Source organism: Vipera ursinii, assembly GCF_947247035.1.
Source record: "Vipera ursinii genome assembly, chromosome: 2".
In the NCBI taxonomy this organism is placed as follows: domain Eukaryota; kingdom Metazoa; phylum Chordata; class Lepidosauria; order Squamata; family Viperidae; genus Vipera; species Vipera ursinii.
Genome location: NC_139513.1, coordinates 147,851,159 through 147,871,032, shown reverse-complemented (window position 1 = coordinate 147,871,032; position 19,874 = coordinate 147,851,159). Strand labels below are relative to the sequence as shown.

The following is a 19,874-nucleotide window of genomic DNA, read 5'->3' as shown; positions in this document are numbered from 1 at the left end:
CAGAACCCACAGCAGATGAGCAACTTAGGAGGAAGAAAGTTGGCCACCATGGAGCTTATGAGAATTCAACTACTGGGAGTAGAGTGCAGATAAATCAACTGCCCAGAAAGGGAACTAGGTTCCAAACAGAGTCATCCTTCCAATGCATATCTCCCGAGTATCATGATATTTTCATATTAATATTTACTCACTTGCCGAGATAGAATGCAATGATTGCTCAAGATGGAAGAAGTTGCGTTCAGGCTCCAATTCACATTCAGCCACTACATTCACTGGCTGACTTTGGCTGACACTGACAGTGGCCTGATTCACATTAAACCAAGATTGGTTTTAACCATTTTTAAGCAAGCACACCTATATCACCCTAAACTCCAAGAAAAAGAATCACATTTTGATTTAGCTTTATGTATGAAAATATTATTTTATCTGAGCTTAAATTATCCCATAGAGTGATTATGAGGATAAAAGGAATAGGAAGAACTACCTAAAGCAGGGCTTTTCAACCAGTGGTACGGGTACCACCTGTGGTACATTGGCACCTGGCAGGTGGTACGTGACCATCCTAGAAAAGTGGTAGTGAGGGAGGGGAATGAGCTGGACCGGTGGCAGCACCGCACAAGCCTGAGCGAGAGACGGCTGGAGCTGCAGGGCTGTCAGAGCTCAGCAGAAGCCCCAGAATCAGTGCTGTTTTCCAGCTGATCAGTGCTTCTTTGGGACTGTCAGGGTTCAGTGGAAGTGCCAGGATCAGCGCCAGGCTCCAGCTGGAGCTCGGTGCTGATCCTGGTGCTTCCACTGAGCCCTGAAGAAGCACCAATCAGCTGGAAAGCGGCACTGATCCTGGTGCTTCTGCTGAGCCCAGAATTGCCGATCAGCTGGAATGTTGCAGCATCTCCAGGGTTTTGTGATTTACATTCAGATGCTTGGCAACTGATTCATATTTATTATTTATTTATTTATTTATTTTATTTGTTTCGGTTTATATACCACCCTTTTCCCGAAGGACTCAGGGCGGTTTACAGGGCAAATTAAAACAGTGCAATGTACAAATTAAAATAAAATTAAATTAATAGCCCCAAAACAGTTTAAAATTTAAAATTTAAAATCTTAAAACCCCTCAGTCCAGGCTGGCTAAGTCAAATAGCCAAGTTTTTAGGTCCCGGTGAAACGAGCGAAGGTCGGGGGCGATCCAGAGCTCCACAGGCAGCTGATTCCATAGGGCAGGCACACCCACCAAGAACGCTCTCCCCCTGGGAATCGCCCACCAGCACTCCCTGACCGGCAAGACCCTGAGGAGGCCCTCCCTGTGGGAGCACACAGGACGATGGGAAGTGGATGCTGACAGCAGGTGCTCCCTAAGATAATCTGGACCCATGCCATTTATGACAGTCACAGTGTCCCAGGGTCATGTGAAGTGACCAAAACCTGCTGCAACCACCCAGCAGGTGGGGGAATAAAAACCAAACACCCCCCACCCCACCCCCATTGCCAATTCTCAACAGAAATGCTCACAACAATGAAAACCTCAGACAGGAGGAAGAGTGCTGCCAGGTGGGCAGGTGGGTGTCTTGCTCGGCTGTGGCTTGGGGGGCCCTTTTTTCAGTGCCATTGTAACTTTGAACAGTCACTAAGTGAACTGTTGTAAGTCAAGGACTACCTGTACTTTATCACTTTTTTTTCCTTGGGGGGGGTGTCATAAAGTTTTTGACACCTTGCTAGGCGAGTGGTGCTACTCGGATATTGCCATATCCTAAAAGTGGTACAATGGGTGAAAAGGTTGAAAAGCCCTGATTTAAAGCACTTAATTTTGCTGCTTGCCACAAGGGGAGATATAGTGATATCAAATTACTTCCCCCCTCCCGCCTCACTATCCATTTACTAGGGCAATGCTAGCCAGTTGCCACAGAGCAAATGTTTCACAATCAGCGGAATCTATTCTGTTTGTCCCCCTGAATCAGAGACAAAGAAGATTATTTGTATTGTATTATTCTTATATCACAATATATTACAGTGTTGCTCATAGGATGATCCTCTGCATATTTTTGCCTCTGCAAGTTTGGATTGTTTCAAAACCTTGACAAACTTATCTGATACTGCAACAGTGGAGGACATTAATAGAATTTGTGGATAGAGTACATCATAAAAAGCAAAGACTTGTCTTCAGACTGCTTTCTAGTTACGGTCTCTGGTCCCAAAAAGCAGCAGTGAAATGCATCTGACTCTTAAATTTTTCTTTCTTCTTTCTTTCTTTCTTTCTTTCTTTCTTTCTTTCTTTCTTTCTTTCTTTCTTTCTTCCTTCCTTCCTTCCTTCCTCTTTCTTTCTTTCTTTCTTTCTTTCTTTCTTTCTTTCTTTCTTTCTTTCTTTCTTTCTTTCTTTCTCTTTCTTAAAAGTGCATATGTGTGTGTATGTGTTTGTATGTGTATGTGTATATATGTATATGTATATATGTGTGAGTGAGTGTGTGTGTGTGTGTGAGAGTGTGTATTAGAAAGTGGACACATACTGGCTAGTATTGAGCATCTCTGTAATCATCCGTCCAGCCAGAGCATGGGGATCAAGTCCGGAAAATAGCTGATTGCAGAAGCGTGGATGACCTGGAAGTAAAAGAAAGAGATGCCTGCTGAGTTCCTTTGGATCTCGGATCAGTCATACAACTCCCATCACTTTTACTGAAAAGAATCTTCTTTCATAGGAAAAGACTGCATATCAAGAGGAAAGAAAATTGTGCAAAAGGAAATAGTCTCTATGGAAGTACTTCATATTTTCTTCACCACTACAGGTATTAATGTGATTATTGTTGCAACATGAACTAAAGGCTCATTTGTATTACCGGAACTATCCATAATATTCCTTACTGTTTTCCTGAATCCCAGCTTTTTGTTTACATTTCAGTCACCTTCCAATAATTGTACAAGATCTATTTTAAATTCATTTGCCCTTACCCTTAAGAAAATAATTATAGTTCGAAAAGAAACAGAATCATGTCAAATCCTATGTATTTAGGCATTTTCCCCTCAACTGGAAAACTTAGTCTCTTGGTACACATTACATTTCAACCCAGAATTTTCACTCAAGGCACAAATTATCAGGTTCAAACTATCCTACTTGGGTACATTGTGTGAATACTGTACCTAGCTCCCTAGAGAAGTCTATAAGGGCAGGAAAGAGAAGAAAACAACCAGAAGCAAGGTGGATGGACTCAATTATAGTAATTGGAAGATCTGAAGGACTAGATTAGAGACAGATCATCATGGAGAAAATCTATTTATGTTGCTAAGAGTTAGCACTAATTTTATGGCACATAATCAATCACACACTCATTTAAAAAAAAAGAGGCCATCCAAAAGTACTGTGAACTGGGGAATCAACTAACTCAGGATGCCAGGATAGGCAAATCAATCTCAATAACTGGACTGGAACAGTCCTATCTCCTAAGAGGTTCTAAAGAAGGAACCACCCTCTCTTAAATCTTGACGTGCAGAACACTCACATGTTTTCACACTGTATCTGATAACATCCCGACAGCGTTCCAGCAACCTTTCACGTGGCTCCCCACTGTCTCTTAGATCGAGGTCCAGAATTTGCTGCAGTTCCTCAGGTTCCTTCCAAATGCACACCTACCAGCAAGATAGTCAGCTCATGTCTGAAAAGCCATATTGTATACAAGCTGAAAAATCCAACAATGCAATCCTATATCCAGGTTATGCCTCCAGGATGACAAGGGGTTGGTATAAAATTCTATATATCAGCATAAGTCCAAATTCTGCTGCCTGAGGATGCTGTTATGTTGTCAGAAATTGAAGTTAAATTTCCCTAGCCGGAGCCCTCCCAATGTCTTATGGCCATTAATCCCTGACATTTTTAGCCAGTGTTCCTGACTGGCCAGGAGTCTGGAACTTAGTTTCAATGATTCTTGGAGAGATTGGGTGGGGAAATGTTGCCCTACTATATATTAAATACAGTAGTAAAGTGGGTGTTTGGAGGAAGACTAGAAAAATTGAGAAAAGAATAGATTATACCCAATTTACTCAATGCAAACCATCCGGGATTAGGAAATTGTGATTTTTCTGCTGAGGGACTATTTCGTTAGCTTGCAAGTAAAATTCAGTTTGGGTACCTGGCCCAAGCCATTGCTTAAGGTATACACAGTGGACATCCAAGCTCAAGAAAACGTAGAATGAAAAACAGTATACCTTACCTTTTCAGAGGCATCCATCCCTTTTTGAATTCCTTCTTCAAGCATGATCTGGAAGGCTTCCTGCAGGAACTCCTCACCAGCTACCCGATCCAAGCCAGGAGACGACAAAGAATCTTTTGCTGCCATTGTCAAGCAGACCTCCTCCTATAACAGACCAGGAATCAGGAACATGAATTCAAATAAGACCCTGAAGGCAAATCCACTAAAATGTTCCCATACTGGCATGGTATATATCTCCAGAAAAAGAATGTTACAAAATGCGAAACCGTCATGGTAACCAGGATCATACCAATTTCCAACTAGTGTCACTCAGTTCTTTGAGTTTGACACTGAGTCAACAGAGGTACTTGTTTTTGTTTTCCAGCACCCTTTATACTAGTAGCCATCCCTGTTGCGTTCATACATTTAATAGAATGTAGGCTCCAACTGTAGTTCATGAGCAGCTAACCTTCAATGTAGTTCATGAGCAGCTAACCTTCAATGTAGTTCATGAGCAGCTAACCTTCAATGGACAATGGCAAAGACACCAATTCATACTGTATAGGACAGGGGTAGGCAACCTCGGCTCTTTTATGACTCATGGACTTCAACTCCCAGAATTAGATGAACTTTTTGCTAGTCAGCTAACTAAGGTATGTAGGAAGCACATCACCATAGTAATGGGGGACTTTAATTACCCTGATATCAACTGGGAGACAAACTCTGCACCAAGTGGAAGATCAAACAGATACTTGACAAATCTAGCAGACAACTTTCTCTCCCCAAAAATAGAGAAGGGAACTAGGGGATTAGCCATATTGGATTTAATTCTCACAAACAGAGATGAAATGATAGAAGGTGTCGAAGCCACAGGAACCTTGGGGGGAAGTGATCATGCAATATTGGAATTCAACATTCTGGAGGCACAAGCAATAGAACACAGCCAAACTAGAGTCTTGGATTTTAAAAGAGCTAATTTCAATAAACTTAGAGAAACCATGGGAAGAATTCCATGGATGAGAATCCTAAAGGGGAAAACAACTCAAGAAGCTTGGGAAATTTTGAAAAGTGAGATAATAAAGGCCCAGTCTAGTACAATACCAACAAATAAGAAAAATAACAGCTCTCAAAAGAAACCAGCATGGCTGCATAAAGAACTATCTGATAAATTGAAAGATAAAAAGGACAAGTATAAGAATTGGAAAGAGGGACACATAACTAAGTCAGAATATCAGCAAATAGCCCGTGCCTGCAAAGATGAAGTGAGGAAAGCTAAGGCTCAAAATGAACTAAGGCTTGCGACCAAAGTCAAAAATAACAAAAAATGCTTCTTTCAAGATATAAAAAACAAGAAAAAAGTTAAGGAAATGATTGGTCCATTAGTGGGGAAAGTGGCAAGAAGGTGACAAGCAATAGGGAGAAAGCAGAACTATTTAATTCGTTTTTTGCATCTGTCTTTACACAAAGGGAAAAAACAGTCCAACCTACCCAAACCAGTGCCATAAAAAACAGAATAGAAACGCAAGTTAAGATAGGCAAGAAAATGGTAAGTGAGCACCTGTCCAGCCTAGACGAGTTCAAATCACCAGGACCAGATGGATTACACCCCAAGGTTCTCAAGGAACTGGCAGATGTGATCTCAGAACCACTGAACTATATTTTTCAAAGATCCTGGAGCACTGGGGAACTACCAGAGGACTGGAAGAGAGCTGATGTAGTTCCCATCTTCAAAAAAGGGGAAAAAATAGATCCAGGAAACTACACACCTATCAGCCTGACCTCAATACCTGGGAAGATTCTGGAAAAGATAATCAAACAACAAATCAGTGAACACCTTGATGCAAACAAAGTCATCACTAAAAGTCAACATGGGTTTGTCAAAAACAGATCATGCCAGACAAATCTTATTACATTCTTTGACCAAGTGACAAAACTAGTGGACCAGAGGAACGCTGTAGATATAATTTACTTGGACTTCATTAAGGCATTCGATAAAGTAGATCACAACCTACTACTTGATAAGCTAGAAAAATGTGGGTTAGATAGCAGTACCACCAGATGGATTCGTAGCTGGCTGACAGGCCGTACTCAGCGTGTGGTCCTCAATGGAACCGCATCTACATGGAAGGAAGTGTGTAGTGGGGTGCCCCAGGGCTCTGTTCTGGGCCCAGTGCTCTTCAATATTTTATTTATTTATTTATTTTATTTATTTATTTAATTTATATACCGCCCTTCTCTCAAGAGACTCAGGGCGGTTAACAGGGCAATACGTAAAAGACAGATACAAAAGTTAAAATTATTAAAACATGATTAAACAATGCCCATAGTACAAATTTAAAATTAAAGTCATAATAACAAGCCCACCCCATCCCATCAGGCCAGGCCCGCTTCCTTAAAGAGATGGGTTTTAAGGTCGCGCCGGAAGGAGCGGAGGTCGGGCGCCATCCGGAGCTCTACCGGAAGATGGTTCCATAAGTCCGGTGCACCCACAGAGAACGCTCTCCCCCTGGGGGCCACCAGTCGGCATTCTTTGACCGGCGGCACCCTGAGGAGGCCCTCTCTGTGGGAGCGTACTGGGCGGAGGGAAGTTGACGCCGGCTGCAGGTGCTCCCCAAGGTATTCTGGACCCATGCCATGGAGGGCTTTGTAGGTCATTACCAACACCTTGAACCTCACCCGGAAGACAACTGGCAACCAATGCAGCTCGCGGAGCAAAGGTGTAACACGGGAGTATCGGGAGACCCCCGACACAACTCTCGCGGCTGCATTCTGTGCCAGCTGGAGCCTCCGAGTGGTCTTCAAGGGTAGCCCCATGTAGAGAGCGTTGCAGTAATCAAGACGAGAGGTCACGAGCGCATGAGTGACCGTGCGCAAGGCATCCCGGTCTAGATAGGGCCGCAACTGGCGCACCAGGCGAACCTGGGCGAACGCCCCCCTAGTTACAGCTACAATATGGTCTTCTAAAGAGAGCTGTGAATCTAGGAGGACTCCCAAGTTGCGAACCCTATCTACAGGAGGTAATGACTCACCCCCCATAATGAGGGGTGGGATATCCTGAATATCCCGGGATGCCGGTACGCACAGCCACTCCGTCTTGTCGGGGTTGAGACGAAGCCTGTTCCTCCCCATCCAGACCCGGACCGCCTCCAGGCACCGGGACATCACGTCGAGGGCATCACTGGGGTGGTTTGGGGTCGAAATGAAAAGTTGGGTATCATCAGCATACTGATGATACCCAACTCCAAAACCACGAATGATCTCACCCAGCGGTTTCATGTAGATGTTGAACAGAAGGGGCGAGAGGACCGACCCCTTAGGGACTCCACAAGCGAGAGGCCTCGCGGTCGACCTCTGCCCCCCCGTCAACACCGACTGCGAACGTCCCAGGAGATAGGAGAACCACTGAAGAACCGTGCCTCCCACTCCCAGTCCCCTGAGACGCCGCAGCAAGATACCATGGTCGATGGTATCGAAAGCCGCTGAGAGGTCTAATAGGACTAGAACAGAGGAGTATCCTCTGTCCCGAGCCCTCCAGAGATCATTCACCAGCGCGACCAATGCCGTCTCCGTGCTGTACCCAGGCCTGAAGCCCGATTGGTACGGGTCTAGATAATCCGCTTCATCCAGGACCAGAGGGAGCTGATGCGCCACCACACTCTCAACAACCTTCGCAAGGAAGCGAAGGTTGGAGACCGGACGAAAGTTATTCAAAACAGCCGGATCCAAGGTAGGCTTCTTGAGGAGAGGTCTCACCACCGCCTCCTTCAAGGCGGCGGGAAAACTGCCCTCACTCAAAGAAGCAGCTATAACCGCCTGGAACCAGCTTCGTGTCCCCTCCCAGGCTGCATAAACCAGCCAGGAAGGGCACGGGTCCAATAAACATGTGGTGGAGCTCAGCCTCCCCATGATCCTGTCCACTTCCTCCGGAGTCACAGGATCGAACTCCTCCCAGATGACATCGACAAGATCACTCGTGTCCTGATCGTCCGATACTGCCCAGTCGGAGTCCAAACCGGTCCGAATCCGAGCGATTTTGTCCGACAGATGTTGACTAAATTCCTCGGCACAACCCTGCAAGGGATCCTCACTGACCTCCTGGTTGAGGAGGGAGCGGGTCACCCTAAACAGGGCGGCCGGGCGATTATCTGCGGACGCGATGAGGGCAGCGAAATAGTTAGATCTCGCTACCCTCATCGCAGCGAGATAAGACCTAATATGGGTTCTTAGTCGCAATCGGTCGGATTCAGATCGGGTGGACCTCCAGACGCTCTCTAGGCCCTGTCTCCGACACTTCATCTCCCGGAGCTCCGCGGAAAACCATGGAGCCCATTGGGATCTGCGCCGGGTCAGGGGCCGCAAGGGTACAACTCGGTCAAGTGCCTCCGTGGCCGTCCTTTCCCAGGCCTCCACTAAGGCATCCGCCGAGCTGTGAGCTGGGGAGGCAATATCTTCATTAATGATTTGGATGAGGGGAAGGATGGGGAACTCATCAAATTTGCAGACGACACCAAGCTGGCAGGAATAGCCAATACTCCAAAAGATAGGCTTAAGATACAGAAGGATCTGGACAGACTCGAACACTGGGCACTATCTAACAAAATGAAATTCAATGGTGAAAAAAGTAAGGTTCTACACTTAGGCAGGAAAAATCAAATGCATAGGTATAGTATAGGTGGTACCTTGCTCAATAGTAGTAACTGTGAGAGGGATCTCGGAGTCTTAGTAGACAATCACTTAAATATGAGCCAGCAGTGTGCTGCAGCTGCCAAAAAATCCAACACAGTGCTAGGCTGCATTAACAGAGGGATAGAATCAAGATCAAGTGAAGTACTAATACCACTTTACGATGCCTTGGTAAGGCCACACCTGGAATACTGCATCCAGTTTTGGTCACCACGATGTAAAAAAGATGTCGAGACTCTAGAAAGGGTATAGAGAAGAGCAACAAAGATGATTAGGGGGCTGGAGGCTAAAACATATAGGGAACGGTTGCTGGAATTGGGTATGTGTAGTTTAATGAAGAGAAGGGTGAGGGGTGACATGATAGCAGTGTTCCAATATCTCAGGGGCTGCCACAAAGAAGAGGGAGTCAAGCTATTCTCCAAAGCACCTGAAAGCAGGACAAGAAGCAACGGATGGAAACTAGTCAAGGAGAGAAGCAACCTAGAACTAAGGAGAAACTTCCTGACAGTTAGAACAATTAACCAGTGGAACAACCTGCCTCCAGAGGTGGTGAATGCTCCAACACTGGAGGCTTTTAAGAAGAGACTGGACAGCCATTTGCCTGAAATGGTATAAGGTTTCCTGCCTGAGCAGGGGGTTGGACTAGATGACCTCCAAGGTCCCTTCCAACTTTATTATGATGATGATGATGATGATGATGATGATGATGATGATGATGATGATGTTTATAAAATGTTGTTATATGTCACCAGAGAAATTGTCTAGATTAATATAGAAAGGCAATTCAAATTTGTGGTGGAAATGAGAATAAGGGATATTTTATCATGCTTGCTGGATGTATAAAAAAGCAAAAAAGGGGACGTTATATACTGATTCAGAGGATTTTAAAGATTAATATATAATTATAATTATAATTGTAATACTTATAATTTAGACCAAGAATTTGCCTCCTGAGACTGGTGGATAAAGACTTGGGGGAGGGAAATCATGGTATTTTGATTCTGTGTATGATAACTGCATATTGCATCTTACAATCAATGAAACATTCATTCCAAATCACTTAGATTCTCAGTCTGTAAAACAATGTAAAAATAAAACAAAATAAAAAATAAAACCTACACTTGCTTTCAACCAACAGATATCACCACAAGCATTCATTAAACATTAAGACCCCATAGTTCTGGGGCGAAAATAACATTCTTGTAATCAGTAGACACCGGTGAAATCTTCAACGATGTCTTAAACAAGCCTAACAATTCTTCCATCAGCAAACCACATCCATATTTTAACATTTTTGTAATTCAGTAACTACTTCTGCAGATTTCTAATTTTTCAACTTTGAAAGCCTATCTTTCCAGCCCTGAAAATTTAAAAATTGCAAGACTGAAAAATGTTAGACTGAAGAAGTTCAAAGAAATTTCAGAATTGCTAGTGTGATTAACTATATAACACAACTGCGAACACGCAGCCCATACCACTTCACCTTCTCTTGTTGAATGGGAGTGAGGTGCGCTGCCTCTCTTCTTTCTCTGTCCCGGGAAGTTTCCACTGTGAACTACAGATGAATTATTTCAAAAGGCAGAGGGATGAACTCCCACGTCTTCAGATGGCCACAACTTCTGCTAACTCTGTTTTTAGCAAAGAAAACTCTGCTAAGCCTGTAGGAGTTTTACTCTCCAAATTAGAGGAAGGAAAGAACACAACGTCCAATTGCTATGGTTACCTGCCCAATCCTGTACAGATTTCCACTGCTTTCAGGGACAAAGTACAAAGGGAGTAACCATATAACCAGCAAGTATCATTATATATTGTGGGAGTAGAAATATTTGCATTCAAAGTCTGCCCTCTGGATCGCATGCTACAAGTTTTTCCCCCCACATAGTTGTTTTAAAAAGGGGTGGGGTAAGGAAACCTTGGGATGCCAAAAGGTGCCTTTATATTTATTTCTGCTAAAAAGTGATATCAATTACATTCCAGTGATTCTACATTTCTACTCCTGCTAAATATATGGATTTTATGTGTGCATGCACGCAGAAACCTGAAAAATGATTTGGAGACCTAAATTTGCATAGAGGAACTACCATAACTGCAGATATACGTCTGTGTGCAGGTAACTGTCCAAAGAACTCTTTTCTCACCTCCCAGCAATAAAACATTTTCCAGATCTAAATTCCTCTACTGGTTCTGGAAAATATTTGTGCTATTTTGTGATAGTAAACAAAGAGAACTGCAGACCTAGGGATTCTGCTCATCTGGTTTGATATATTTGCGATGTGAAATCTGCATCGCCTGGCCACCAGCTTATTTGTTGGTTTGTTTGCATTAATTTGATTATTTAAGGTTATTCATCGCTCATAGAGGCAGTCCTCAATGCACCCCTGTAATTGGCTGTAATTATGGTCATCTTGTGATATTTGGTAAGCAGGTCATCATACCTGAATCCACAACCTTTTTTCTGCAGCAGTTGTGAAGCTAACACGGCAGGTGTTAGCAAACACCATGTTGGTTTAAGAGTGAATGCAGTGATCATTAAGTAATCCCATTATTCACTATGGGCCATTTTTCATCAGAAACCTGAGGTAAATGCCGGTTTCCAGCAAAAACAACATAAATTGCGGGCATAAGACTATGGATGCTATAAATGGTTGTAAATGTTCGATGGCTGCCAAGGGCCCAAATTGTGGTCATGTGACCACAGTGGGGGGGCATCAAAATTTTGAGTCGAGGTCCATTGTAACTGTTGCTAAATGATCAGTCCTAATGATAAAGGAGAATATTTATAACTCAGGGATGAATTCCAGCCTTGCTGAATGGAATTTTCAGGCTATCTGAAAAGTTGCAATTCTCCCCCCCCCCATTTTTAACCTTAAGACAAAGGAAGGGTGCTCAGTAGCAAATCTTCACACGAGAGGTCCAACAATTCTTGGTCATGAAATGGTGTAATTCCTACAGTAGCCGAACTGATCATGATCCCAATCCACACAAGCATTGCTTCTTTGTGAGCAAAAGAAACATTTCAGTTTGAGTAGTCAGATAGGGACACGGTGGCTCAGTGGGTTAGGACGCTGAGCTTGTCGATCAGAAGGTCGGCAGTTTGGCGGGTCGAATCCCGAGTGCCGCGTAGCAGAGTGAGCGCCTGTTACTTGTCCCAGCTTCTGCCAACCTAGCAGTTCAAAAGCACGTAAAAATGCAAGTAGAAAAATAGGGACTACTATGGTGGGAAGGTAACAGCGTTCCGTGCACCTTTGGCGTCTGGTCATGCCGGCCACATGACCAAAGAGACATCCTCGGACAAGCGCTGGCTCTTCGGCTTTGAAACAGAGATGAGCACCGGCCCCTAGAGTTGGAAATGACTAGCATGCATGTGCGGGGGAACCTTTACCTTTACCTTTACCTTTACCTTTAGTCAGATAGACATAATGCAGGATGAGTGAGGATAGGAGGAAAGGATGGAAGAAGTAAGTCGGATGCTTTCCTTTACTAGAGGTTTGTCAAACTTTGTTTTCCAAGGAAGAAAGCCCCAAATGGATGCTTTCTTTTTAAATATTTAGCAACAAGCCAAGTCATGCTGTCTATTTCCGCATGCACTTGGTCCATGCAGTTCAGGCCTTATTTCCAGTAACTGCACTCTGCAGTACTGTAGATCCTTGTTTTGCCTTGTTTGACCTGTTTGAATGGTTTGATTTGGACAAACCACTGTTAAACATTAGTATGCATGTTGTTTTGTCATCTTAACATGTTTTCAACACTGTTGGGTAAAAAAAGATAAGTGCACACGGAGATAAGAGTGTCCTCAAATGCATTTTCTTGCACTGCAGAGGGGAAGATAAGTAGGAATGGAAACTGTCCTTCAGGTGTGTCATCTGACAGTCAGCCTCCCGACTTCTTAGAAAGCCTTCCAACAACTGTTCTTCTGTGAAATAGTGAAATAAACGGTTCTTTTTCCAAAACCCTTCTATGCAATCAGTTTTGTGAGTCAAGGCACAGCCTGTCCTCAGCTTTATTGACTTCAAAGCTATAAAAGGACTTATTTTTCATGGTTACCATTACCATCCAACTGGTCAAACCTGATAGCAAATATCAAACTTGATAGCAAATCTTTTCTCTCAGAAGACTTTCTGCATGTCTGACTCAAAATGCTATCTACCAGCCCTTGAATACTAGTGTCTCTGCGAAAAAATAATGTTACATTGCTGATCTCCATCCCTATCCACAGGGGCAGTATGGCCAACTGGTGATGCCCTTATCTGTAGTTTGGTCTAGTGCAGAGGTAGGCAACCTTGGCTCTTTTATGACTCGTGGACTTCAACTCCCAGAATTCCTGAGCCAGCCAAGCTGAGGGGAAAGGGAGAGGTTTCCAAGCCAAGCCATGCTGGCTCAGGAATTCTGGGAACTGAAGTCCATGAGTCATAAAAAAGCCAAGGTTGCCTACCCCTGGTCTAGTGGTTAAGGCACCAGCGGGAGCAGAAAGCAGATCATGAGTTCAGATCTCACCTTAGTCATGAAAACCAGCTGGGTGATTTTGAACCAGTCATTCCCTCTCAGCCCAACCCAGGGGAGAGGGTTGCTGTTGTGGGGAAAATAGGAGTATGAGGGAATATTAGGTATATTTGCCAGCTTGAGTTATTTGTAAAAATAATAAAGGCCAGACACAAACAAACAAAATGGAGAGCATTCTGAGGAAAGAAATTGGTGGAGTCTCTTGGCTTTGTTTCTCTCCCCTTCCTCCAAATATCACCAAGTGGCAAGAAAACTTCAAAAAGGAGATAATTCCCCATTCACTGACAATTACTAAATGGAGGGCCGGCACTATGAAGAAGAGTCTCACCTGCTCCCCTCCCACTAGTTCTTAGCTAATAACATGCCAGGTGCTGGTTAGGCTGATGCTGATCCCTCTTTCTAAGGCAGGCTTCTTATCTGGAGTCTGGCTCAGCCACTGGGCAAGAGTCACCCACGTGAGATGGGCAGCTATACAAACTGAGTAAATAAATATCAATAAATGAATAGTTTGAAGGATCCCAGCTGTGTCAAAGTAGGTCTGATCCAATGACTGGTGAAGCACATCAGCTGATACCCACAGTAAAACTGCTGCCACTTTTTGCCCATTGAGAAGAAAAATACCACTTGAACCCAGAAAGAGTTGAAGAGAGAAGGTTAAGCTGATTTAACAGCAGTTTAATCCATGTTTATTTTGTTAACTTCCTCTTGCACATCAAAATAAAGAAAGTTGTGTCAGGTTCTTCCCCACCACTGAGGCTTTTAGCAGTTTTGAACAAAAAAGCAAAATTATGGAAAAATACTGATGTCTCAGGAAAACATCTAGTATTAAATGCTGCTCATTTAATATAATCAAATATTTGGCCAGGGAACATTATAAGCAATGAATAAATGGTGATAAAAGAAAAGAGACTATCAAGCTGGTGCATTTGCCCTGTTTTCCAGGCCAAGGGTTCCCATATTGGGAGGCATGTGCTGCAGGAGGTCATAAAGAAATTTAGGAGATCATGATGAAATCTGAAGAGGCAGATTAGAACAATAGCTTTTTGATGGGAAGGTGTGCAAAATCAGACAGTGGAGAAACCATGGTATTGTATAAACATCTAGCTTCTAAAATGGGAAGCCTTTGATAAAATTGATCATGGTATATACATAAATGTACATACATACATAAAATGTTATAATGGTCTTTGGCCAGCATTCAAAGAAAAAGGAAGCAAATTGTTAGAAGAAATTCATTAAGAGAATTATCGCAGTACAATAAAACAATAAACAATATCTAAATCAGAGCTTTGTGGCATGACAAAGATATTTTGCTATCTGAAATGTGAGAGATTAACATCCCTTAGAAGATAAGGTATTTGGGAATAATTGGAGATAAAAAAAATTTCTTGGAATGTTGTAATTATAATAGTGTAAAAAGACATGTACTTCTTTCTCTATCTCCCTAAAGCCACAAAGGCTCTAAGGTCTCTGCAGATTTTAAAAAAATAATAAAATATATTTCACTATGAGTGCAGATGGATAAAGCAGTAAAACAGGGTGCAGGCCCATCTATATTTACTCAGAGTTCAATTGTGCAAATATTTTGCAATAGATGGTTTATGATAGTCTACTTACTATTTGGCAATAAACTTCATTAGCGATGGTATTCTGATGTTTGATATTGCCAATTTGTTCCTTAACTGTTCATTTGATTTGCACAAATATATGTGACTGAATGTTATCTATTCAGGAGAAAGGCCAACGCTACAGAACGTAAGTTTGATATCAGTGAGACTGGTAGCTGTCCATCAACAGCAATGGTAATAAGTCTGTCTGTAAAATTCATCATAATTCTGAGCCATAAGATTGGAATCCTAATCCAGGCGCTGACTTTAACACTTGGAACATCAGCTTCAAGCCTCAGGATACATTAAGGACCCATCAGGTTGCTTTATACCTATAGTATATAAAACAAAGGGAGGAGAATGGCATCATCTGCCTAAAATAAGATTGGAAGATGTCCATCAGCTAATTTGAGCCTATTAACACCAACTCTTTGAAGACTTTTAATTAGGAAGTTAATTAGATAGCTAAAAAAACAGTAAGAGTATAATAAATTCTTGCTTTACCCTCTCAGATGCCTGAACACAATCAGAAAGATCCTTTGCCAAGTCACATCTTACCCCAAGGCCAATTTTTTCCTGTAGGTGATAAATTAATAATAAGATTAATTTATCTATAGATAACCTAGACCAGTCCAGATGTCATTATTAACTGGACATTATCAACTGTACTTTGAAATCAATAAAAGCTGCAAATAATATCACGGTGATCTGGATATTTTCCCACCAAATGTAACTCTAGGCAGTGGTCTCTGGAGGGCTGTCCTGTTGGAACTTCATTTGCTCAATATCAGTTACTCCCCCATTTACCATCCTGGTATGAAATTTAATCCAATAGACAAAACCTGGTGTAATGTTTGCTAATGATGTTCAAAAGGCTGATTGACCCATAGTTGGCTGGGTTATCCCTGCCACTCTTTTAAAATAGGAGAGCACTCATTGCTACTCCCCACCCCTCAGTTATTTGAAACCTTAGCTATAGGATTAATATATGAGAAGATTGAGGCCAGCACTGGACCTCACCAGTTAAGAGTTTTGGACTTGATTAACTTGGGTGGAATGTACTCACTGGGGGGGAGGGGAGGGGAGGGGGCTTTATTTCACTTAAGTTGGTTAATAATCCTTTTTAGCCCATGGCATGTGACTGGAGCCACTGAGGCAATGAGGATAAAGACACGTGCATCACATATTCCTCCTTACAAAAGTCTGGCACCTACCTATAAGAGCACAATGTACAGTACATCAAATATTTTATTATCTTGATATTGATCTAAATAGCACCCAAACAAATAAAGAATCATAGTACATGTAGTCCTTGACTTACACCCTTTCATTTGGTAACCATTCAAATTTACAACAGCACTGGAAAAACTGACTTCTGACCTTTTTTTCACACTTACGACTGTTGCAGCAGCCCCATGGTCACATGATCAAAATTTAAACTGGCATGTATTGATGATGGTTGCAGTGTCTCAGGCTCATGTGATCCCCTTTTACGACCTTCCAATAAGCAAAGTCAATGGGAAAGCCAGATTCACTTAACAACTGTGTTACTAACTTAATAACTGCAATATTCACTTAACAGTTGTAGCAAGAAAGGTCATAAAATGGAGCAAAACTCACTTAACTCTTGCTTGGTTATGGAAACTTTGGGCTCAGTTGTGGCTGTAAATGGAGGACTACTTGTATCCCTTTTCTTCTTCCGAAATTATTGGGATATCCTACCTTCAAGAACCAAGAGAGTCATTCCATCTGACTGTGTAGAAACCTATCCACCACTTGGCAGTTTAAACAAGCTTTAATTTGATTCCTGATTGGGCCCTGAATAAATTTATAAGTGAAAGTTAAAAGGAGGTGATTACCTTCAGATCTGGGAACTATGCCAAGTACTTAAGGCACGGAGCCAATCTCTAGAAATTATTAAATGCTCACAATATATTATCTATGATCTGACCAAAATGTGCACCGCCCAGGAAAATCACTTGTAAATGGAATCATTTTGCATTTGTAAGTTAAGCCTATTTAAAATATGTGCCAGCTTTAACCCAGCTAAATTCCATTTTGTACCCTTGAAGGATACGGATATAAATTGTGGTTCGATAATTTATTCAGCAGGACAAGCATTAAAGTGCATTACACTGATTTTCAACATTGCAACCAATTTTTGCATTAAAATCCCCATTAATTAAGATATGTTCACAAGGGAATTTATTCAGGCAAAGAGCAAGAAAAGACTGAGGCAGTTTTCAAGTTTGGTTGATTTGGGAGGGAAGAGGATTAAAAACTGGTGCACAGTCAGCAGAATTGGTCAAAAATTAACAAGGCAGATATGGTATTCTCGAACTGGTCATTTCACAATTTCAACCACAATTTGGAAGCTATAAATAGACCAAGTCTTCCTTTTGACCTGACACCTCTGAGGATAGCCTTACAGAGAAAAAAATATTTGGGGATTGAAAGCCTTAAAGAGAAAAATATTTGGGGATTGAAAATTCCCTTAGGATCCATGTCCAGAAAATTATATCAAATTGGAACAAAAATCCCAGGAAATCTGAACCTGCTTGCTTTGAAGCTCAACCAGCAATGTTTCATGACAGCGTGGTAAGATTATTGGTAAAGAGTAATTGTCAATTTACTAAATCCCTCTGGGTACTATTTTCCACTGACTGCCCAGGAGAAACAGCACATGGGTTGGAAAAAAGAACAGTCAAAGAAGAATGCCATGTCCCATGTTGTTGAAAAGAGACAATAGCATCTTGTACTTAAGATTATTCAAAATCAAGGTATATTTTGAGGAAGGAGCAAAGAAGATCAAACTGAGGATCAGGATCGGAGAGTTATCTATGCTAGGAACTTCTTTGGGGAAAAATAGGTTGCAAAGAAGAGTGGCAAGGAAAAGATGGAACAACCATTGAGTGAACAGAGTCAGGTCCATTCAAGCAGGAGCTAGTGAGGACAGACCACATCCAGTAAGTGTTGGATGGGTTGGGGTCCAGTCCTTTACTTTGAGGAGTGCCACAAGTCTCAACTCTCTTTCTGCTACATAATATCCACATCAAACCACTGGGTGAAGTCATTAGTAGCTGAGGATATTGAGTTACACATCCCTGCCCCATGCTGTCTGAGTGATGTCACAGAGATTCCTCCACAGTACCTGGAGGTATGAAGGTCTAGAAAGGGAAGAACAGGCTTTAATTTGCAAAATGCCTGCACATTTTAGGGCTTCTCACATCTAGACATTTTCTGTTGTTAACTCTAGATGGGATAACACTCCCAACCACAGAGTTAGTACACAAGCAGGAGATCCTCTTGGAGTCACAGCTCCTCCTTGAGGAGCAGATGCGAGCTGTGACCAGGACAGCCTTTGACCAAAACTATCTCCATACCAACTGCATCCATTCCTAGATTAGGAATCACTTGCTCAAGGTCATTCACACCCTACTGATTTCCCACCTGCACAATTACAATGTACTCCATTTGAGACTACCCTTGAAGAACATTCAGAAGCTGATCCAAAATGCAGCAGCAGCGTGTATAATTCTAAGTGCACCACATCATGCCCATATAACTATGTTAACTGCACTGAATCCCAGTTGGTTTTCAGGTGCAATTCAAGATGCTGATGGTCACCCATCAAGTGGGAGCCCGATTACTTATGGGACTATTTTCCCTCAGTGGTGTATTCCCATCCCTACCAGATCCAGAAGAGTGAAATGCTCTGTGCCTTCTTGGTTAAGGGTATCACTTGATAAAATCTAGGAAGTGTGCCTTCTCCGTCATGGTGCCTACCTTATGAAAAGCTACCCTCTGGGACTTGGATAACTCTGTTGACCTTCTGGAAGACTTTGAAAACCGGGCTTTTTCTCCAGGTACTGGAGCTGGCATGTTAGTAGAGCCTGGAATATGCACGTTTATTTAAGGGTCCTTGACTAGAGGCTTATTTAAAAAACTGGCTCTCTTAATAAGGATAATGCAAACCCTGTTCTTGTTTAAAAATGGCAACATTTAAAAAACTTTTCACCAATGAAAACCACTATGCTTCTTTTGTTCAGATATTTGAAGATGTGCACTGTTTATAAAGTTCTAAAATTGGTTAGCTAGTGATCTGTATTAGACAAATTTTATAAGATCTTGAAATTGATTCAGCTATATTACGTGGATACTGTGAAATAACTTCCACATTATTTTTATATACTTAATAAAAAATTAAAAGGACTACAGGAAATGGCATACGTGCTTTTGTGTCTTTTAATTTGAGCATTTTGTTAAAAGGAAGAATTGATTTGAATGAGAATTAGGAGGAAGAATGTATTTTTTCTTTTTCCAAAAATAATGAACTTTTTTAAAAAAAAAACACGATTAAAGACAATACAAATTAAACCCAGAAAGGAAAAGGAAAACACACACAGAGAGAATAGAAGAGTATTCAAGGAAGAGTATTTTTAAAAAGCAAGGAATACTAAAAAGTCTGGAAATCCTTGATCTAGGTCAGGGGTAGGCAACCTCGGCTCTTTCATGACTCATGGACTTCAACTCCCAGAATTCCTGAGCCAGCCAAGCTGGCTCAGGAATTCTGGGAGTTGAAGTCCATGAGTCATGAAAGAGCCGAGGTTGCCTACCCCTGATCTAGGTTGTACCGTAATAGTACTGTATCCCAAAAGAAAAGAAGGAGTTTCCTAGTCAAAAACTCTTTTTTTTTTGGCGGCAGCTGTCCCTGATTGGGTGGGACTACAACTCCCATCATCCAAGCTACACGAAGGCCACCACCCCCCCACCCCCAACCTCCTTTCTCTTTCTCCGGCGACGGCGGCGGCGGGAGGGGGGGAAACCCCGCGCAGACCTACCAGGAAGTCGTCAGGCAGGCGCGCGCGCGCGCGCGCGCGCGCGCGCAAAGCCACCGGAAACCCCGCAA

At 42.4% G+C, this 19,874-nt stretch overlaps 1 protein-coding gene across 3 annotated transcripts in view; it reads right to left on the bottom strand.

Moving 5' to 3' along the window:
- CSAD (cysteine sulfinic acid decarboxylase) overlaps positions 1-19,858 on the bottom strand; it is a 52,403-nt gene extending 32,545 nt beyond the window's left edge. Inside the window, exons 1-4 of one of the 3 annotated variants that reach the window (XM_083355010.1) lie at positions 19,807-19,858; positions 4,197-4,340; positions 3,489-3,615; positions 2,502-2,592 (exon numbers count right to left, since the gene is read on the bottom strand). In XM_083355010.1, coding sequence (XP_083211136.1) covers positions 2,502-2,592; positions 3,489-3,615; positions 4,197-4,322 — 344 coding nt within the window. In that variant the 5' untranslated portion in view covers positions 4,323-4,340; positions 19,807-19,858. Of the gene's footprint in view, positions 1-2,501; positions 2,593-3,488; positions 3,616-4,196; positions 4,341-10,341; positions 10,383-15,469; positions 15,535-19,806 lie in introns of those variants that run through there. The other 2 variants (XM_083355009.1, XM_083355011.1) reach the window with 2 other exon arrangements.
- Between the last annotated feature and the right edge of the window lie 16 nt (positions 19,859-19,874).